The 19,669-nt window shown below is 45.1% G+C and overlaps 1 protein-coding gene across 2 annotated transcripts in view; it reads right to left on the bottom strand.

The window, feature by feature from the left end:
- Positions 1–19,669, bottom strand: part of SPAG8 (sperm associated antigen 8) — a 419,928-nt gene that overhangs the window by 29,109 nt on the left and 371,150 nt on the right. For both annotated transcript variants that reach the window (XM_069626773.1, XM_069626774.1), the window contains exon 5: positions 10,954–11,068. In XM_069626773.1, coding sequence (XP_069482874.1) covers positions 10,954–11,068 — 115 coding nt within the window. The remainder of the gene's footprint in view (positions 1–10,953; positions 11,069–19,669) is intronic.

Raw genomic sequence — 19,669 nt, 5'->3', positions numbered from 1 at the left:
GGTTACAGCCTGCAATGGATCTTGTCAATGTGGCACTCCACATGCGCTCTAGTAACTTGCATTTGAGGTTCCAGCTTGCAGTGGATCTTGTCAATGTGGCACGGCACTTACGATCTAGTAACTTGCATTTGAGGTTCCAGCATGCAATGGATCTAGTCAATGTGGCACTGCACTTGTGCTGTAGTAACTTGCATTTGAGGTTCCAGCCTGCAGCGGGTCTTGTCAATGTGGCACTCCACATACGCTCTAGTAACTTGCATTTGAGGTTCCGGCATGCAATGGATCTCGTCAATGTGGCACTGCACTTGTGCTCTAGTAACTTGCACTTGAGGTTCCAGCCTGCAGCGGGTCTTGTCAATGTGGCACTCCACATGTCCAATGATCACAATCATGGAAGACAGACTCCAGACACAATCTCTCTTGGTCAGATGAAGGCGGCAATTTATCTCAATGGGGATCATCCTTTTGAGAGCTTTTAGATCAAAGACAGCAAAAAAGTTAACTTCAGCAACACAGGAGGAGAGTGGAAGATTGCAATGGAAAGTGACCACACAATTCTGAACACTCAAGGCAGGAGGTGAAGAACCCCCAGGGGCGTGGTGCCAAGAAATGGGTAGCGAGAGAGGAACAGAGTCTGAGTGGGGGACATTTCTGATTTCAACCAAACCTCTAAGGAAGATGTAATTGGTGCCTGTGGTCCATGCCTTTCTAGCAGTCCTTTCTCCTTACCATCGACGGGTGTAGTTTGTATCGTAGCTTCGTATTTGGGGTGAGAATTAATTGAGTATCACCCACTTACCAGCACTCAACAGAAGGTGTTTATGCTTACAAAAAAAGGAATGCAGAAAACACGGTTTGGCATAGAGAGCCATACAATATTTCAAAAAAGGTTTTCATCACGTCTAAAAAATGGAGCAAAGTCATTGGGCAAAATGTATGTTCCCCACAAAACAGGAAACATGGTAAATGCATGTTGCTGTACTTTCAAAGCGTGAACGTCTGCCGCAATTGTTGGCCATTTAAGTGGCAAGCTTAGCATCAAATAATCATGCTTGTTTTTGCACCAGTCCAACACTCTACGTAATACTTGTATATTCCAAGTAATGTAAAGGGTTGGTTCCGCTGCACCACAACTCTCACATCTTTCAATCAGACATGATTATTCAAAGGAGATCAAAAGATCTTCAAAATACCATTGCATAGTATGTCTGCTGTGCTATTTATTAATAGTTGCCGACACGTGTTTCGACCGACTGGTCTTCATCAAGGCATACATCCATTTTTATATCACTCAGAGGTTTCAAATATTTGCGTAATTCCAGTGGCATAACTAAGTAAATAGACGTTTTCATGTTTTCAATATGTCAAGTCACATTGAAATATTGAGCAGAAAGAATTTTATTGCAAATATTAAGATGAAAAAATGTATGATGATAAAATTGAAATACCTTGAACAGACTTCTCTGATTAGCAATGTATGTTTAGCGAGGAACACATGGAAGAATCATTATAATAGTGTTAGTGGCTGTGTGGGGGCGGGGCTGGGAGTTTTGCCAGCCAGCTACCTGTAGTGATAGGCCTGAGCAAAGTGAGGATCTTTTCTAAAGGCCTATGGCCATTACAGGCTGGGCAAGCCGCAGCGGCCATTAATACTACCATCTCCTCAGCATTATGTACGATGTCTCATTGGTGCTTTCAATAAAAGGGTGTGCATAACCGTGCACTCTTTCATGAAAGGGAAGGAAGGCCCAAGTAAAGATGGCCACCATGGAAATGTGATGCAGATGCTGAGGGCGGAATCCCTTTTTCCTTTGAATGGTGGCAGACGCAGAGGGGACCTGGGGGCCAATGATGGTGGTGGCGTGAGGTTGCAGAGGTAATGCTATGATATCATAGGTTATTTATAAAGCCCTTAATATCCAGAGGTTTCTAAGCGTGGTCCCGGGGTGCGAACCTGTGATTGAGTAGGCAGGGCGAGTGCGTGGGAACAGCGAAGGGCAAGATGCGGTGGCGGGGAGGTGGGCTGAGGAAGGTACAGCTGCAGTAAGAGACACGAGGGAAGCAGCCTTCAGCTCCTTCAAAGCGTGAGTCTTCTTTCCTGGATTCAGCCCACATTCCGAGGCAGGAGATTGGTTGACTACCTTTCACCAGGTGTTAAATAGACACCAACTACTTAATGTTGAGAGTTGGATTTACTACGCATAAGGGCAGGTTCAGGCGCCTCGGTAAACAATTTCATTTACACAAGCACAGAAGGAATTGTAATCGAGGCAAGCCTTAATTCAGAAAAAAGGGATTGTAAGGTCAAAAGTGAAGCGCTTATGTCAGGTTAGATTCAAACCTGAAAATTCAGGGAAATAAAGACTTTTCCCACTGAACAATTGGAGTAAAGGCAAGATTCTGTCAGAGGTTTTGGGAAAAGAGAAAAAGATATAGGAGCGGCAAGTTGAATACAATAGCCTTTTCAGCTGAAGGCAAAAGCTTTCAGGTATGTTAGGTAAGATTTTCACAGAACTGGTAAATCTTCCTGACCTCGGTCAACCCCAGATTTTTTTTTTCTTTATTAGTGGGATATTTTTCCTTAATACCTCAGTGAGTGGGAACCTTTTTCCAGACTCACAGAATCTTTAATTCTTTTTATGGGTATCATTTTGTTGACCCTCCACAGTCTGTTTTTAAGGTTATCCTCTTTAACACTTATTGGCAATAAGTGCCTTTTGTTGCTGTGTTGCCCTAGGGGCTCCCCTTTTAACTTTCTCTGGATAACCTTGAGAGAACTACAGGTTCCAAGGAAAGAAAGGATCTTTGGATCCCTTTTACATTTTATTCTCTGAAGCCAACACACCCCACCTTATGTGGAGTGCTGGGGAGATACAGTGTATCCCCTTTCACATTAAAGCTGTAACAATTCTGTTACAGGGATAAGCTTACCTTCACTGGCTACTGGCAGTGATACCTTGCATTAATCTGGTGCACCTTTACCGCGGGCTGTGTGCCCAGCTGCATTAAAGGCACCGAAGGGTGCTCGTTTTACCAAAATGGCCCATGTCTTCTTTTTATGGCATTTTAGTGTTTCTTGTCATTTCTTGTTCCTTCCCCTGACATCCAGGGTGGGATATTCCTTTGTGTGATTTTTATCTTTGGCGGGAGACCCCTGGACTCCCCTCCCAAGTTCCAGTCTGTCTGTAATGGCAGGGAGCGAGGGAGGAGTCTAAAACTCCCCAGTCCTTTGTCTTTCGCCTTGCTTGAATGGGGACAAATCCTACTGGGGGGCTGACTGTCCTGATTGAACAACCAGACCGCCCCTTCTTGTAAAATGCAGGGTGAGAATGCAGAGGTTGTGCTGTAGTTCCTGATAAATACTGCGAACCTGGAAGCTGAAGAAAAGTCGACCACTGGAACCAAAACCAAAGAGGATGATGAAGAAAAGGCAGCTGAAACAATTTCCAGCGACCAGAGAGCCTGCTGTGTAACCAGAGTCTGCTATAGCCAGACCTTCCAATCAGCCTGGGGACTCTGAGTACAATGATCCAGACCCAGAGCCTAGAGAGACCCACTAGACTAAAAAAGCCATCCCATGCGTAGCTGCGACCTTGCTTTGCTGTAATACCCCAGTACCCTGGGACCTCGAGCCACTGTGCAGTGCACGGTCTTCCGAATTCCGAATCTCGCTGAAACATTGTGGGCATTCTGGTGGATCTCCAGAGACACTAATCAAGTCTGAAAATCCCCTCAACAGAGTGCTGGACCTTTGTAATGATGAGAATCCAACCGCGATTTTCTGTCTTCTTCTGTGCTCCTTGAAAAGGGGCCAAATCCGCAGAACCGCATTCAGGCATGACGGAAACCTTTCCTACAGCCTTCTTCTTCTTCAGTGATCCCTGCTGCAAAGTACCTTCCAAGGTCCTGTTTTCAGTCACCACGACAAGGAATCCACTGACCAGGTTTTTGGCTGCAGATCCTGAAGTCTTCCTGCTGCAAAATCTTCTTTAATGCTGAGGTACTGAGTTGGATTAGGTATGTACTTAGGTTAAGCCTGTTATGATTTCTGTGTAGCTGTGGGGTGTTTTCTGTGATGGGGAGGCCTCTCATCCAGTGCACCCAGTCTCACTTTTAGAATCCTGCTAGGGTGTCTTCTGAGAAGCCCTGGACCCACTTCTAACCCTAGAAGTAAAGTACTCACCTGTTTGCCCAGTTGTCCTAAGGAACTCTGACTTTTGCTACTAAAGAACTTATTCTAGCACTGCCTGCTGGTCACTAGTCCTAGTGACCCCCTTCTGTCACTGAGAACACTCATGCTCTAAGGTAAAGACTTTGAAGGGATTGGGACTTTTGCGTAGAAGAGAAAAAACGTGTTTAAAAAGTACTTAATTGTAAAGAGTTGGTTTGTAACTGTAATTCTAAGAGTGAGCAGTTACAAAGGTTCTTACTTAGCTTGGATGTGTGATGCACTATTCTTAAAAGTATGGTTAACATCTTTTCTTCCTTGGCAACTGTTTTGCCAGTATAATAGAACGTAGATGTGAAGGTATTTTATTCTCCTGGGATTAGGTTGTGCCTCTTCCCAAAAGTAAAGTGTTGGTTTCACCAGATTATTGCCGGCAGGGTAATTGTATGAAGGTCCTCCAACTGTTGGTATCACCAGATAGGTCCTTTGAGGATATTTGTATGAGTGTCCCCCAACTGGGTCTGTCTTCCCCTGACTTGCTGTTAGCCAAGATAAGTCTGTATTAGGTTTTTGCCTACCTAGAATAACTTTGAGTCATTCTGTAAAGTGTAACCTAGAGTCTGTGGTCTAACTGTTCCTGATAAGTCATACTTCAGTTCTCCTTATAGTTGGGAAAGATCTAACCTGGGCTGCTTGTGAGATATAAAAAGCATATGGGGCTGATTCATGGAATTTGTGCGCCGCAAAATGGGGATTTGTGTGCCATTCTGCCCGAAAATCCCTGTCGAACAAATGGGGATTTGCAGGCAGAAGAGCGCACAAATCCCTGTTTTTCGGCGCACAAATTCCATGAATCAGCCCCTATGGGTTTTACTTACCTTGGGGTAGCAATGTGCCATCCAAAATAAGTTACAAGAGTTACTGCTTATCTCTAGCTGTGTTTCACTGATCTCAAAAGCACCTGTAATTGAATATTACATCCTTAGGCTTTACTCACCTAGTATAACTGTGTGTTATCACAAAAGTAGTTATAGGTTTTTACTGTACCTAGAATAGGTGTTTAACTATTCACAAGTATATTGTCCAGTTGACTGATTACGTGATTTGTACTGAGAGTCACTGTACAACTGGAAGCGTCTACTGCCCTTGCATTACTGAATGTAATTGTGAAAGTAGCCATTGGTTTTTACTCCCCAAGAATAGGTGTGACCTATACTGAATGTGTATGAAAAGGTTTTGACTTTCCTAGAACTACTGTTAGGTATTTCAAATAAGGTCTACACTTGGTCTGTGTGCCTTCAAGTATAGTGTTGTTTTCTTTTATAATTGTGACTTCATATAATGTATTAGTACTTATTTATCTGGGCCTACTTGTATTTAAATAAATCATTTATTTTTACAATACAAAGTGTTTCAGTATTTCTTTGGATGATTTGTATTACAATTTCATTTGTACTGATTCTACAGCCCTCTCTCCCTCCTAAGATAAATCTGGCTGCTCTGTCTGTGCTGCCATGTACTCAAGTGGTACAGCCTTATACTAAGTGTGGAGTCTTGTACTGATTCAGTTGAATGGTTTTACTAAGCCCTTAGTTGGACTTCAGAAAAACTGTCCTAACAAGGTATTACTGAGTAATCGAGGGAATGGTAAACTGTTGGGAAGCCTGTCCCGCAATCCAAAGCAACTAACTGAAGCCAACATACAGCCTTTGATTGGTAACACGTTAGATTTCTCTTCTGATAAAGGACTATCGGCACAACACATAGCCATAGCACTTACGAAAAGCTTTAATAGTATATCTGACAATCTAGCACCATTAAAATCAAGAAAGTCACACTTAGATGGCAATAACAAAAAGATTTGGTTTACAGAAGAACTGAGAAGACTAAAATCCATCTCCTCAAAGGCTTTTCAGAAATGGAAAAGGGAGCCCATTTCAGACTTACTAGAAAAATACAAGAAGTCCGTAATATATATGCCATAAATATGCCATTCTTCAGGCTAAAAGAAATCATCATAATACTCGTATAAGCAAAGCCGAGTCCGATACCAGAGAATTGTTAAAAATTCTTAAGGAACAGGAAAGTACCCAGGTTCCATCAGGCTTAACTGAATTAAAGGATAAAGACTGGTGCCAACGTATCCAAGACGGGCTTCAAAACAAGCTTCTTAACATTCAGTCGGTAATGCTTGAAAAAAAGTTACAGAACCAGGCCTGTCCGGACGTTGGTAACCCTAAGGCTTTTACAAGGAGCTTAGATGTTCCAATCTTTAATTTTCATCCAGTAAGTGAACCAGAATTAATAAAGGTCATCGAACAAATGAAATGTTCGCATTGCAGAGGCGATGTTTGCACATCTAGGATAATAACGAGCTGTTCCCCTTCCATCATTGGTGCAGTCTGCTCCTTTGTTAATGCCTCACTAGCAGATGGTATAGTAGCCAAAGAACTGAAACACACTATGGTTACACCACTCAATTAGAAGCCAGGTCTATCAAGGGATAATCCTCTGAATTTCCGCTCCCATCTGAAACACCCCTTTTCTCCTAGAAATACTGGACAGGGTAGCCTACCAACAAAGCTCGGAACACCTGAATCAGCATACCATCTTGCACTCCCACCAGTCGGGTTTCAGGAAACTCTATGGGACTGAGACATCTCTCCTAGAGCTCAAATCTAGACTACTCTCACAAATGGAAATAAGTAAGCTTTCACTGATTATATCCTTGGACCAATCAGCGGCCTTTGATTTAATCGATCACACTATATTAAACACAAGGCTAAAGGAAGTAGCCAACTTCTCGGTGCAAGCAGCACTGTGGATCTCTTCCTTTCTCGAACACCAGCTGAGTAGTGTTTGCTCGGACACGGCGGAAGCAGAACCTACTGCGGTACTCTATGGAGTTCCACAGGGGGCTAGTACATCGCCATGCATCTACAATCTTTTCATGGCTCCCTTCTTTTTCATGTTAGAACAGGAGGGGGTTGTCTCCTCAAACTATGCTGACGACACTCAATGCATAGTTCTACAGACAGGCAATCATGGACAGGATGAGGCTGAAGTAAATAGAGTTTTCAGCCTAATCGAGAGGTGGATGTTAGACAACTATCTGCCCTCAATAGGAGTAAAACTGAACTAATGATTGTAGGGAGTCCACACGCACTTAAAATGTTAGAACCATCCTACAGTGCCTTTAAGTTAGGGGATGACATCATTAACCCTCTCTCCAAAACCAAGATACTGGGTGTTACACTGGATCAATCCCTTAATATGAAAGTGCATGTGTCCTCTGTGGTATCCTCAGCAGTATACTATGTAAAACTGCTGTCACATTTGAGGCCTCTAATCTCCCAAAACAGTGCCGAAACTATTGCCAGGGCAATAATAGGGGCCAAGCTGGACTATTGTTGCAGTCTTTTGTTGGGATCCAGTAAGGGGGTCATACAGAGACTACAGGTGGCCTAGAACTGGGCCGTGAGAGTGGTGGTCAGCCTCTCTAGACGTGAACATGTTACAGAGGCTAGGCGAGGTCTTCACTGGCTGCCAGTGGAATCCAGAATTACATTTCGAACATTGATAATTACTTTTAAGTGTTGAATGTTGATAATGACTCTGTACCTTCAATGTTATATTACAGACAAAGCTATTAGGAGATCCCTAAGGTCGGATTCAAAAAACTTTCTGGAGCAACCTAGAGCCAGGACATCTAAGGCCGAACATGGTGCCGTTGCATTTAAGGCACCAAGTCTATGGAACAATCTGCCAGATTATCTGCGTAATCTTGGTTGCCTTGTTAAATTCAAGAAGGCTCTTAAAACCTTCCTCTTTTGACTCATATTTCTAGTACCATCCATTTCACTTCTGCTATTTCTAGGGCACTAGGGGCCCTTCTTTTCTCCTCTTCTTTTTTTGTTGTCCGCGCCTTCATGCCTGAGGGTCTATAGTGCGCTATATAAATACCTTGTAATGTAATGTAATGTAAAGATCACACTAGAAATATAGGGAGCACTCATAGCGGTTATGTAATAACCATTTGTATGTTTGTCAACAGGTCAGAGAGTCGTCAAGTAGAGCACAAGGTTTCAGAGGGCGGTAAACAAGCCCTGGTTTGTTGTTTTATCCACTTCCCCTTTCCCCTCGCGGTTGTCAATCTTGCAATTTTAATTTAGAAGATTGTAGAGTGGGTGAACCTAGGGGGTCTGTGTGTGCATCATCCACGCCTGCAACAAGAAAGTGCTGGGCCCTGAAACCCACAGGATGCTAATGGCCAATTCGGCAAAAGAAATGTCCTATTAGTAACTGAGAAAGGAGAGCCAATGACAGCATTCAGATATCACAGCGTCATCCGACATCTGAGCTTCCATCAAAAATGCTAGATTTCATATCAGTGAGGCAGCAGAAAGGTATCTTACATTAGTTACTCATTAAAAAATGCACTGCCTCAGCAGGGGCATCTCTCAGGCCTAAAGAAATTGAGCGAAACCTTTTGTCAGTGTAATGGTTGGGTCATAAAAAGCTGTGTGAACTCAGCAGGTGGCACTCCTTTCCCAGTTGGACTGGCACCACCCATTTGTAGAGGTGGGTAACCATCGAAAACCTTGTTGATAAAACAGTGCACAAATAAAAGCCGCTGAGCTAACGCTGAATTCATTTATTGCGTTTGACAATATAAAATTGAATGTTGCACCACGACGTGTCCATGCATGAACAACAACTCCAACGTGCGCATTTAAGTGAGAGTTTTGGGGTATCAAGAACTGGAGGCACAAGGAACATGAACATACATTCTCTAGATATTTGAAGTTGACAGCAGCACTCCACCTTCCAGAGTTTCCATTGACAGCAGCATTCCAGAGTTTCCATTCAGTCTCTGCACATCACATCAGACATTCGAAGTTGACAGCAGCACTCCAGCTTCCAGAGTTTCCATTCAGTCTCTGCACATCACATCATACATTCGAAGTTGACAGCAGCACTCCAGCTTCCAGAGTTTCCATTCAGTCTCTGCACATCACATCAGACATTCGAAGTTGACAGCAGCACTCCACCTTCCAGAGTTTCCATTCAGTCTCTGCACATCACATCATACATTCGAAGTTGACAGCAGCACTCCAGCTTCCAGAGTTTCCATTCAGTCTCTGCACATCACATCAGACATTCGAAGTTGACAGCAGCACTCCAGCTTCCAGAGTTTCCATTCAGTCTCTGCACATCACATCAGACATTCGAAGTCGACAGCAGCACTCCAGCTTCCAGAGTTTCCGGAGTTTCCATTCAGTCTCTGCACATCACATCAGACATTCGAAGTTGACAGCAGCACTCTTGCTTCCAGAGTTTCCATTCAGTCTATGCACATTACATCAGACATTCGAAGTTGACAGCAGCACTCCAGCTTCCAGAGTTTCCGGAGTTTCCATTCAGTCTCTGCACATCACATCAGACATTCGAAGTTGACAGCAGCACTCCAGCTTCCAGAGTTTCCGGAGTTTCCATTCAGTCTCTGCACATCACATCAGACATTCGAAGTTGACAGCAGCACTCCTGCTTCCAGAGTTTCCGGAGTTTCCATTCAGTCTCTGCACATCACATCAGACATTCGAAGTTGACAGCAGCACTCCAGCTTCCAGAGTTTCCATTCAGTCTCTGCACATCACATCAGACATTCGAAGTTGACAGCAGCACTCCAGCTTCCAGAGTTTCCGGAGTTTCCATTCAGTATCTGCACATCACATCAGACATTCGAAGTTGACAGAAGCACTCCTGCTTCCAGAGTTTCCATTCAGTCTCTGCACATCACATCAGACATTCGAAGTTGACAGCAGCACTCCAGCTTCCAGAGTTTCCGGAGTTTCCATTCAGTCTCTGCACATCACATCAGACATTCGAAGTTGACAGCAGCACTCCTGCTTCCAGAATTTCCATTCATACTCTGCACATCACATCAGACATTCGAAGTTGACAGCAGCACTCCAGCTTCCAGAGTTTCCGGAGTTTCCATTCAGTCTCTGCACATCAGATCAGACATTCGAAGTTGACAGCAGCACTCCAGCTTCCAGAGTTTCCGGAGTTTCCATTCAGTCTCTGCACATCACATCAGACATTCGAGGTTGACAGCAGCACTCCTGCTTCCAGAGATTCATTCAGTCTCTGCACATCACATCTTGAAATATGGTTGGCTTCAGAGCTCGTGAATTTTACTTCCTTGAGCAGACTTGCCTGACTCAGGCTGAAGTGGTGTGACCCTTATCTCGACGCTTTATTTCTGCCTGGTTTTTTGTTTCACTGCCTGTTTAATCTGTGTGATATTTATCTGTTCTGTTTTACTGAAGGGCTTCAAAGCATAACAAATATTTGATTTCCCAACTTCCAGCACATCTCTGGTTTCCAACAATGTTTTAAGAAGGATATTTTTACACGTAAATATGACCTCCAGTCGTAGAGGTGCTATATGTGCTGGGTTTATAGTGTGCAGCCTTGCAAGGAGCTACATTAGAAGGACACCATTATAAGGAAAAACAAAGAAGGGTACTCTTGCCAAGGGGGATACAGAGGACTGACCATAATCCCAGGACAGATGGAGGGCAGCAGCCAGGCACCTCTGTCCGCCTTGATTGACCTGTGGACCTTCTCAGCTTTCCCAATATAGGGGGTTTAGCCTGACTGGGTTCACTAGAGAACAGACTGATGTGGGATTAGGACAGTCCCTGCCAGCAGCCCCCGCGGGGCAGGCCAGTGGTAACGTCCTTGCGGCACGATCATCCAAAGGTCTGACGTGTGCTTACCTTAGTTGGAGGAGGAGGGACTGATTGGAAGCATCCCGCCAAATAGTCCCGATGCGTGATGGACATTTTCACCGGTGGATGTGGGGCTGGATTCAGCTCATCAAAGGCTTCCTTACTGAAAAGACAAACAATTTTTATTTTCAATACAACGAATAGAAACATAATACAACAAGCAATCATATATACAACAATAGAATGAACCTTAAGTAAACTAAACGACTGGTTATTAACAACAACGGATTATCCAAACACATCTAGTAGTCAGAACTTACAGAAAATAATAGAAGTATAGATGGAAGAAAGAAAATGAAAAGGGAACCAGCTCAGAGGGCAGCCCCTCTGGACCATATGGGCACCCAGGAAGGCGGCTGGGAAAGGCCACTAGTATGGGACTCCACCTGCCCTAGCACTCGGCGCTTTCTGCAGCAATCCCCTATAAGAAAGCTCACATTCTTACTATTGAATCACGGGCATGCAAAGGTCGTATTAACAATAATAATTTGCATTCTTCAATAGCGCTTAATGACAAATCTCTCCTGCTGGTTCGTGCTGTTACAAGCATTGTCATTCATACCTAATGCAATGTTACTAAATGTCTGGAGCTCAGCCTTCACTTTCTATCCCACATGCTCCGAAACCTCCTCCCAGTCAAGACCAAACCCCCTGCCACCTCTCGCATCCTGAGTTCAGCAAGGAGCTCAAGACCCTCCTCTTCAAGGAATGGCTCCTGCCTAATACTTAAGTCCACACACGCTCAACTCCTCCACAGGCTCAGAAACCTCCTCCCAGTCAAGACCAAACCCCCTGCCACCTCTCGCAGGCTGAGTTCAGCAAGGAGCTCAAGACCCTCCTCTTCAAGGAATGGCTCCTGCCTAATACTTAGGTCTACATGTGGAAATCGATATAATATTGTGACCCCAATCGCATTGTTTAAATGTATGTTGGCCTACGCCAAGCTGTCTAAAGAATACCATGTACATAGGTTCCGCGGCAAGGTCTTGACCTTAATGTATTGTGTAAGCCGCCATCTTGGATCTAGCCGCCATTTTAGGTACTCTTGCAGTGTGGAAGTCACCCTGAATCACAAAATGGAGGCCGAATGACATTTCGAGTAAGACTCCGGCCATGGTGACCTCCGCACACGTGAATAAATAATATGTCCGCAGGCCACTTGTTAGGGTCACGAACTAAGACCTTGTCCTCTCTTTAACCTGTGTGTAAATATGTAACTGTATCAGCGGAACTGATCAAATTATGTAAATTGTGTGTCCGACCTGGCTACGAACCCTAGCCACAGTTCCAAGAATGGTTAACTTGCGAGAGGGCTGGCCAATGCAGGACAAAACGTATAAAAACCCAAGCATCCCGATGATCGGTCTCTCCCACTTTCAGTGCGAACCTTACGTTGAAGGTTCGCGTGTTAGTCAGAGGGCCGAATAGCTATTCGTATGTCAATTGACTTTGGTAACTTTGTAACTTTGAAATAAAGCGCTTTGTATGTCCTTTGTAACCTGTGTTGGTGTGTTTCCTTTTGGGCTTCCCGGCCTCATATCAATTTCTCTGTTTCCACAGTTGGCGCCCGAATAGGGACCCTCAAGATTGATGCCGGATCATTGAAGGTTGACGCAGACTATCGAATCGGGATCGGACGGTGTGATTCTGCGGGCCCGACCGATCGAGACGCGATACCTCGGCAGCGCTGCACGATCCGATCCTTGGGCGATAGTCGTGCGGTCTGACACGGCATCTTGACGAGGGTCCAAATCCGAGGCGGGCAGATTTGCCGAAACCACCGAACGCAGGTAAAAATTCGTTAGCTGAAGTCCTTTGTAAACCGTACGGTCCTCCTTAGGTTTGGTCAGGCGCAGTCGTGACCCGGCTCTTAATTTAACCCTGACAATTTGAATTTGGCGTATTGTATCTGCAGACACAATTATTGGACCAGGTAACACCAATTCTTTGAGAAATGCCTGGGAAATTGTCTAGCTGCTTTAGGGCTCTGTTCCGCAGCGATCGACAATCTTTGGAATTTAGCCGTCCGGCACCACAGGAGGGGTCGCCGGCGTGTACTATGTACTGTAAGTATGGCATTGGTAGTATTGTATTTAATGACATTTGGCACAGACAGACCAGAAATGCCTCCGAATTTCAGTGGCCAATCAATGGTAGTTTTGAGATCCCCCGTATTGAATAATTAGAATCGATCTTGCTTAAGAAAAAGGCTAGGCCAGCAGCCTTTGATGTGTTACAAAATTGGAAAAAGGAAGCATTGCAGCAGCTTAAAAGTAGGGATAAACATGCACGTCGTCATAAAACGAATGCCGAAAAGGCATTGTTGTATGACAAGGAAAAACGATTAGAAGAAGCCCAGAAAATGGATAGAGCTTTCTCGCTCGGGGTCCAGAAAATTTACCCCTCTAAAGATTTCCATGTTTCCGAGGAGTTTATTGAGAAAATATTGAACGAACGGAGGCCTGATTCTTCAGCGCCACCTCCGTATGCTCCTGTTGTGGGCACCTTGCCCGTTCCTGCTATTGTTCCCGTTGCTATCCCTACTCCCCCTGCACAGCCTACTGCTCCTAGTTCTTTGGTTGTCGCTCCTCTGTCTATTACACTGCCTCTCTCCCCTGCACCCTTGTTAAGTCCACCTACACTTTCGATTCCGGGGAGCCCCGTGTTCGTTAAAACAGATCCCGGTGCAGGGTCAACAATTGTGACTCGTAGTACTGTTCCTGCGGGCAGGAAACAGGAACTATTTGCTTGGGCTAAGCATTGCATGGAAAAAGGTGATCAAACTGAAGCATTTTCAACATTATCTAATTTGCTCGATTTTCCCGAGAAAAATGTTTTTATTGAAGGACTGGGGATTCACTTAGGTGTAATGTGGGGTAGATTGCAGACTTCGGATCTCCCACAAGGGGTGAGAGATCTGAATGCTTTGGCACTTTCGAGGGATACAGAGCAGAAAGTATGTGGACATGTTGATAGGTTGTTTGAGTTTAGGAGGGATTTTGAAAGGTTACAAAACGAGGATGATGAGGACGATAGGATATATGTACAGAAACGGTTCCTTTCGTGCCGGAGATCAGCACCTGAGGAAGTACGAATTTGTACCAAAGACGCGATTCGATGGATCTCGGATTCATCGATACCGCCAGATGAGGTGTATGACACATATAGTCAATACACGGTAGAGATGCAAAGAAAGGTAATCCAAGTGATGGTACAGCACTTACAGGAGGAATGTATAAGGAAGAAGGTCGGTTGCCCCATAGAGTTATTAGGTATTTGTAAAAGAGCTTTTTCGCCCGACACTTCTACAGCTGCTTTAGCGCTCGATTTGGCCCTATTGCTCAGTAAGCGGTTGGAGGTCCCTATATCTCAGTTGCCTATGAGAGAGGTCCCTTCAACCCTTGTCCCAAAAGCAGAAATCCCCGCCGACGCGGCGGCTGGTACTCCCGCGGTGGATATCCCTGCACATTACGTATCGCAGTTTGTTCACGTCCCGTTCTCTCGACAGGAAGTGAACACGATTAGACAATCAGTCCCTGATATTAGGAAAAACCCGACAGGGTTTTATAAAGAGATAGAATCCGTCTTACAGTCTTCTGTGTTCACCTTAAGTGACATGGACTTATTGTTTCCAGTGCTTTTGCCAGTTGATGTATGGAAACAGATACGGACAGTAGATGATGTGCCGGGGCTAGGGGATACATGGGTAAATCTGATTAGAATAGATGGGGAATGACCAGCTGGTGAGAAACCACCCCAGGTAATACTTACCTTACCCGATAGAATAGTTGCTAAACTAAAAACTATAATCCCAGAAAAAAGGATTATTTGGGACAAGCTTACGGCCTGCGTCCAAGGGAAAACTGAAGGTACTACTGAATTCTTTAATAGATTTGAACAGGTGTTCTCTGACTTCAGTGGACAGGATTTAGGCACAGAGTCGGGGAAGAGGTTGTTTGCGGACAAATTTGTACGTGGATTGTTGCCCGACATCCAGTCACAAATTATGTCCTCAGAGAGCGCTTGGCAGGCGAAATCTCAGTCAGAGGTTTTGCATATGGCTCAGTATTATGAGAATCGGGTTAATAATGAAAAAGAGAAAATCGAAAAAAGAAGGGGCGACTTAAAGACTAAGGTATTGTTGCAGCAAATTGTCAGAAACCCCAGAAGAGGTACGACACAGACTAGAGGTCAGTACATTCCAAGAGGAAATACTCCTCCGAATTCTATAAATATTAATCAGTGTGCTTATTGCCGCCAGGAAGGTCACTGGCGAGCACAGTGCCCTGCCCTTCGTCAGAGGTCAGGAGGCACATTTGGAGGTATGGGTAGGCGACCAAGGGGCCGCCCCGGAGCAGGGGGCCCTGATAGGGGTCAGCTTCTACAAGATCCACAACAACCTTTTTCACGGGAAAATCAGACTCCGAGTATGGACTCGAGAAATATATTTGATCACCCTTCTGCTGCCTATCTTTCTGAAGAACTTCCCTTTGACAAAGTTCTGCCTTACTAGGATTGCCCGAAGCAGCGTTTGGAACCTTTACCTATTCCCGTTATTCAGAAGGGCCCCTACGTTGAATTATTGGTGGGGAATAGGAAACATCAGTTCTTGATCGACACTGGAGCACAGAAGTGCTCCATTGACCATTCTAGGGTTCCAAACATCCCACTGTCAGGGCAAACAAACGTTTCTATAGGGTTCTCTTGCTAGGGTTGAATTTGTTAAAGAAACTGAATGCAGTGATTAATTGTTCCCCTGACGGAATAAGATTAACAGTTTCACCACAGCAACCCTTTAACTCCCAGTACTTGACCCGACCTCTACCTCCCGAGTTTGACATTGTCCCGGAATGTTTGTGGGCAATAGCCGACAATGATGTCGGGATATTGCACATCGAGCCTATTAAGATAGTCTTGAAACATGGGGTTAAGCTACCGCGCATTCCGCAATATATAATTTCAATTGAAGGTGAGCGTGCTCTGAAATGCATTGTCTCCGATTTTGCACATCGTGGAGTGATCGAAGAGATAACAGGTAGCTTATGAAATAGCCCGATCTTGCCAGTATATAAGAAAGGCGACAATGCAATTCCGTACCGGTTTATAATAGATCTTCGTGCTATTAACCGGGTGGTAGCCCCACAATTTCCAATCGTGCCTGATGTAACAACGATCTTAACAATGATCCCTGCTACGGCTACACACTTTAGTGTCGTAGATTTGAAAAACGCCTTCTTTAGTATTCCGATACATGAGGAGAGCAGGTATTTGTTCGCATTTACCTTGGGGGGACGCTCGTTTACATTCACAAGGGCACCTCAAGGGTATACTGAAAGTCCTAGTATCTATAGTAGAGCCTTAAAGGAGCAGCTCGATACCCTTGAATTGCCACCTACTTGCACGCTGCTTCAATATGTAGACGATTTGCTCTTGGCTGCAGACTCTGAGAAAGCTTGAAAATGGTCACAAAGCTTCACTTAAAAAATTTCAATATTGTTGCCAGGAGGTTGCCTATTTAGGCTACCTCCTGTCAAAGGAGGGGAGAAGATTGACACCTGAACGAATAAAACACATTTCTGGCATGTCTGTCCCAAAAACACTGAAGGAAGTCAGAGCCCTGATAGGGATGGCGTCCTACTGTAGACTGTGGATCCCGAATTTTGCCCTAGTGGTAAAACCGATGTTGGCTTTGACGAAGAAGGGCATTTCTCTGCCACTGCCATGGGAATCGGAACATCAACGATCATTTGAGCTTCTCAAAACCGCGCTATGTTCAGCACCGGTTCTGGGTACACCAAATTACGATAAGGCCTTTGTGTTGTTTGTGCATGAATGTGATGGATGTGCTTTGTCTGTGTTAACACAGGAACATGGAGGGAAGAATAGGCCGTGCGGCTATTATTCCTCCGCCCTCGATCCTGTTGCATGCGCTTTGCCGCGATGTCTGCGCGCTGTTGCTGCTGCCGCTGCGTCTGTAAAACAGAGTGAGGGGATGGTCCTAGGCCACGATTTAATTCTGATGGTACCTCACTCTGTTGATATTCTATTGAATAAAACTCAAACGCAACACCTTACCTCTGCCCGGTTGACAAGGTACGAATTAGTCCTATTTGCTCCTCATATCCAAATTAAAAGGTGTTGTGTTCTCAATCCGGCTGAACTCTTACCTCTCCCGCAAAATATTGTTTGCGGTGATGAAGGATCACATGACTGCCTGTATGCCACCGAACAAGAAACAAAGGGCAGGATAGACCTCTCAGATACTCCTTTGGAGAATGCGGAAGGGGAGCTGTTTTGCGATGGCTCCTGCTTCAAACTTCCGAATGGCACATCTACAGCTGCTTATGCAGTTACTACTTTGAACAAGATTGTTGAAACTAAAAGGATTCCGCATAACTCCGCGCAGGCCGCGGAGATTATAGCGTTGACCCGCGCTTGTGAGCTCTCCCAAGGGCATAGAGTCAATATTTATACGGATAGCCAGTACGCCTTTGGGGTGGCTCACAACTTCGGAAAACTGTGGTCGGAAAGAGGGTTTCTGACCTCACATGGGACCAAGATTCAGCATGGTCCCTTAATAGTACAACTACTTTCAGCGCTCTCACTCCCTGCACAATTAGCAATCATGAAATGTGCAGCACATCGCAAGGTCATAGACAATGTGGGCAGAGGAAATGCTTTTGCAGATTTGATAGCTAGACAAACAGCCACAGACCTTAGCACAGACATGTACACCTCGAGGGAAGTGAGAGATGTTTGTATAATAGATGAAGGCATTGGGTCTGTGCGAGACATGCAGACTGATGCCTCAGTTGAAGAGTCTAGGAAGTGGGCTGAAGGCATGGGAAAATTGGATGATGAAGGGTGTTGGGTGGACGCATCCAACGGGAAATGGTTGCTTCCTGATTCTTATGTGTTAGCAATGGTTACAATGGCACACGGTCCAACGCATGTGTGTGCCCAGCAAATTACGAAGATATTACAGCAGGTTTGGGTGAATGATAAAATTTTGGAAACTGCAAAGAGACACGTTCAGAATTGCATGATTTGCCTGCAGCACAATGTGGGTAAAGGGACAGTGACTCCAAGGGGAAGTTTCGGGCCCCCCTCTGTCCCCTTTGAAACCATTCACCTTGATTTTATTGAAATGGAGCGATGTAATAACTTGAAATATGTTCTTGTTATCATTTGTGCTTTTAGCAAATGGGTCGAGGCTTTCCCTGTCAAAGATGCTACCGCCATGACTACCGCAAAGATCCTGGTGAAAGAGTACTTCCCTCGATTTGGGCTCCCGAGGATAATTTGGTCGGACAACGGCCCCCATTTCATCGCAGCCGTAATGTTGCAAATATGTGTTGCCCTAGGGATTGAGAAACGTTTTCATTCAGCTAGGCACCCTCAAAGTGCGGGATTGGTAGAGAGACACAACGGTATTTTGAAAAACAAACTTGCAAAAACATGTGCCGACACTAAACTAAAATGGCCCGACGCTTTACCTATTGTGTTGTTAGCTATGCGCACCACACCCCAGACTAGAACTGGGCTCTCTCCGTTCGAGGTGGTAATGGGAAGGCCTGCTAATATCTGGGGTCTCCCTAAACCTAAAGCCCTGAGGGTTGTGGATAATGTATTGCTCATAGATTACTGTAATCAATTGATTAAAAATCTGTATTTCATTTACCACCAGGTGAATGCTGCCTTACCTGTACGGTTTACGGGCCCAGGACACGATATACTGCCCGGTAGCTGGATCCTGGTGAAGGCCTACGAGAGGTCTTCCTGTCTTGCGCCTCGCTGGCGCGGACCCTACCAGGTATTATTGGTCACCAGGACGGCAGTGCGGGTGGCAGGAAAGAAGAACTGGATACATGCAACACACGTTAAGAAGATCCCTCACCCGACGCCACACGCTACAGAAGAAACAGAACCCCTCGCTGGTGCTACAATCTCTGATCTCGGAGTAGCAGGCAGCATTGTGAGTGCATCGGAGAAGTTCTCTGAGCCTGAGGAGCTCGGGGAGCCGTCCATTTTGTCTCCGCACTCTCTTATCAATCACTTCCGGAAAATCTTGTTTCGAGCTCTGCGACCTCCGTCGCCACCGACACGACGCTCCCCTCAGGGAGCGACGACACTTTGCTTTTGGATTCAACAAACTTGGGTACCATCAGGTACAACCTTCGACCGCGGAAATAGAATTACTGCACGAGTGTCGTGCATCTGGAAGGAAAAGAGTGATTGAAGTACTGTTGTCTTTCTTTTTTCGAACAAAGAAAAGGAGGGTTCTGTTGGCTAGGGTTGGGAAGGACTAAGAAATCACGCGGCCGAAGTGCCGCCAGCAACGAACATTGGGGCCGTCGATCGGGATGACCATGATGCCTGCCGCCTTCACCGCTGCTCCCCGTATTGAACTATTAGATAAGGAGGTGACCAAATCGAACAATGAACAATGTGCCTGGGCCCCGAAAACGTACTGTTGTGTTCTCGTTCTGATTATTGTTACTTTTGCAACTGCTGCCGTGGGACTTTGGTATTTTGAAGAAATTTATCCTTTGAAGCCTCTGTTACCGACCAAAATCGTACCAACTGTTTTGACTCCCTCTGTACACCTTCACACTCTGTCCCCTAGGGACTCTCGGCATAGACAGAAATATCATAATAACACTTTGATGATAGTGATGAATGCTACGCATGCTATTTTTAATAA

The sequence above is a fragment of the Ambystoma mexicanum genome, chromosome 6p (genome assembly GCF_040938575.1).
Source record: "Ambystoma mexicanum isolate Mex_15411 chromosome 6p, UKY_AmexF1_1, whole genome shotgun sequence".
Classification (NCBI taxonomy): domain Eukaryota; kingdom Metazoa; phylum Chordata; class Amphibia; order Caudata; family Ambystomatidae; genus Ambystoma; species Ambystoma mexicanum.
Note: the sequence above shows the minus strand (reverse complement) of the source record. Positions and strands in the feature narration are given on the sequence as shown.